Raw genomic sequence first — 3,040 nt, forward strand, 5'->3', positions numbered from 1 at the left:
CCTACACAATTGTGAGAATCAGAGTTTGTATCCCAGCTCACATGTGACAAGCCAGGCGTTCCCCTCAAACACAAACAATCCTAGCTTCCCTGGAGCTAGCGGAGAGAGCAGCGTCCCTGGGGCTTGACGCCCTCCAATCGAGCTAAGAGAAGGTGAGCTCCAGATTCCGAAAGAGATTTGTGTCTCAAAGGAAAAGCTGGAAAGCAGTAGAGGAAGAGACTGGATGCCCTCTTCTGGCCTCCAGGAGCAAGTGAACAGGTGCATGGCCTAAGACACAGAAAAAAAAAAAAAAAAAAAAAAAAGACAGACAGACAGACAGAGGCACATAGACTGAGACACAGAGTTGGGATGAATGAGGAAGAGGACTGGGGTGGTAGCTCAGTGGTTAAGAATACAAACTGATCTCCCAGAGGACCAGAGTTGATAGCACCCACACACATACATATAATTATGAATAATAAAAAAAATAAGTATGTAAGAAATAACGACTTGGTGCTGGGCGGTGGTGGCGCACGCCTTTAATCCCAGCACTTGGGAGGCAGAGGCAGGCAGATTTCTGAGTTCGAGGCCAGCCGGAAAGATGGCACCCTGATTAAGATGGCACTAGCTGCTTTTCCAGAGAACCCAGGTTCAATTCCCAGCACCCACATGGCAGGTCACAACTCTCTGTAACTCCATTTCCAGGGGACCTGACACCCTCACACACATACATGCAGGCAAAACACCAATGCATACAAGAATTTGGGGGGCTGGAGAGATGGCTCAGTGGTTAAGAGCACTGGCTGCTCTTCCAGAGGTCCTGAGTTCAATTCCCAGCAACCACATGGTGGCTCACAACCCTCTGTAATGGGATCCGATGCCCTCTTCTGGTGTGTCTGAAGACAGTAACAGTGTATTCACATACATAAAATAAAAATAAATAAAATAAAGTAAAAAGAGTTGTAACTTGAACAACAGTGTAGTGGAGTGAATACCAGGCTCCCATCCAGAGACTAACAGTGTCTTGTGTATCCCAGAGCAGCCTCCAATTCGCCAGCAGAATGCCTATATAATGCTCTCCTGGTGTCTACCTAGTAGGTCCTGATTACCAGTGTGAGCTGCCACACCAGGCTTATACAGCAGAGCCCACACCTCCTAATCCTTTCCAAACAGTTCCACCAACTAAGGACCAACTCTTCAAACATATGAGCCTACGGGGACCATTCTCACTGACAGCACCACACGTGGCCTTCTTGGATCAGGTGTGTCACTGCAACAGGCTTTGTGGTTTCAAAAACAGACACCATTTCCAGTTAACGCTCTCTGCCTCCCTCTTGTGGATCTACATGTGAGCTCTCAGCTACGCATCGGGCAGGCCTTCCTGCTTGTGATGTGCTCCCTGACGGGGTAGTGCTCTAATACCCTAAGCCCCAGACTCCTCAGTAAGTAGCTTTGGTCACAGGGTCTTTTTGTTTTTGTTTTTTTTTTTTTGGGGGGGGTGTTGTTGTTGTTTTTTCGAGACAGAGTTTCTCTGTATAGCCCAGGCTGTCCTGGAACTCACTCTGTAGACTAGGCTGGCCTCAAACTCAGAAATCTGCCTGCCTCTGCCTCCCAAGTGTTGGGATTAAAGGCGTGCGCCACCACTGCCCGGCGAGTCACAGGGTCTTAACCCAGCAATAGAGCAGTTATAGGCCACACGATCAGGGGTGCCAGGAACCCAACTTTGCCCCTCAGCAAGCTACATGCTCCTAACTGATGAGCCTCTTGTTATTTTGGGGGTTTTGTTTTGAGGCAGGGTCCCCTGTAAGCCACACTGGGAATGACCTTGAACTCCGGATCTTCCTGCCTCCACAGAACCATTCCTCACTGAATCACAACTGCTGGGACTGAGACAGAGTTGGAAGCTACCCAACAACCCCCGGGGCAGTGGTGTCTCCCAACCGTGTCCCAGCAACGTGGTTCCAGCTACTCAGGTTAGACCGTGGCTCAGACCCTTGGGCCACGCCCTTTCCACGTGATTTGGGGTCATGGTCTTGAGCTAGCTCTGCCTCTTCTCAAGCTTATCCCGGATTTTCTCCTTCAGGACCTGCCCTGGTGAGTCCGGTCTAAAATGAACTCCAGGATGATAGCAGTCATGGTGGGCATCTTCTCCGTCCTGAACACCATCCAGTTCTTCATCTTTGAGCTGAACCAGACGACGCACATCGGCTTCGAAGATAAATACAGCATCTACCTGGACACAGAATCCGAGGTGGCGTCCTGGGTCGTGGTCTACAGGCATAATATCAGCACAGGACTGTCCATCGCCACCATCACCGTCAGCTGCTTCTTCCTCTTCTGCCTCGACAAGAACATGTTTATCGGACTGCTCATCTACACCATCTGGATCACCATCTACGAACTGCTCAGCTTCACCATGGTTCTGCTCATCCATGGCACCATCAAGGAGCAGTTCAAGGACCTGAGTCAACTGTACTTGCTCTTGCAAATCTCCCGCATGTTCCTGCACTTCGCCTCCCTGCCCTTCGTGGTCAAGCACGGCTACACGCTCTACAAGGACCCTAAGGTCATAAGCTTAGCCGGCCGCCGCAGGCGCTCCTCCATCAGCACCGTAGACTCATGGCCCCCTGTCGGGCTGGGGTCGTTGTACCGCAAAACAAACTGAACCAGGACTGGGGTGGTGCTCACCCAAGGTCTGCTCACATTCAGACCCTGAATTATATGCAGCTTGTTGTAGTATCGGTTACCTTTGCGTTGACTATATCTTTAACTCTTTTTTTTTTTTTTAAATATTCTTTCCCCCTCTCCTCCATCTCTACCTCTGTAGTACTAAGATTAAAAGCATGTGCCACCACATCCATTTTTGTCATTTTAAAACTTTGTGTGTGTGTGTGCGTGTGTGTGTGTGTGTGTGTGTGTGCACGTGAGCATGATTATGTACATGTCAGTATAGATACTCAGAGGTCAAGGCATACGATCCCCCTGGAGCTGGCCTTACAAGTGGTTGTGAGCCACCCTATGTAGGTGCTGGGGACTTGAACCTGGGTCCTCTGCAAGAGTA

General features: G+C 49.8%; 1 protein-coding gene across 1 annotated transcript; it reads left to right on the forward strand.

Moving 5' to 3' along the window:
* Positions 1–1,841: 1,841 nt before the first annotated feature.
* Positions 1,842–2,706, forward strand: Tmem217b (transmembrane protein 217B). Its single transcript, XM_034523956.2, has 2 exons — positions 1,842–1,952; positions 2,063–2,706. The coding sequence occupies exon 2, from the start codon at positions 2,090–2,092 to the stop codon at positions 2,642–2,644; it is 555 nt and encodes a 184-aa protein (XP_034379847.2). The 5' UTR covers positions 1,842–1,952; positions 2,063–2,089; the 3' UTR covers positions 2,645–2,706.
* Positions 2,707–3,040: the final 334 nt, after the last annotated feature.

The sequence above is a fragment of the Arvicanthis niloticus genome, chromosome 20 (genome assembly GCF_011762505.2).
Source record: "Arvicanthis niloticus isolate mArvNil1 chromosome 20, mArvNil1.pat.X, whole genome shotgun sequence".
Classification (NCBI taxonomy): Eukaryota; Metazoa; Chordata; class Mammalia; order Rodentia; family Muridae; genus Arvicanthis; species Arvicanthis niloticus.

Bases quoted from the DNA above. Each gene is read 5' to 3' on its own strand.
- Tmem217b (XM_034523956.2), top strand. From the start codon at position 2,090: ATGAACTCCAGGATGATAGCAGTCATGGTGGGCATCTTCTCCGTCCTG.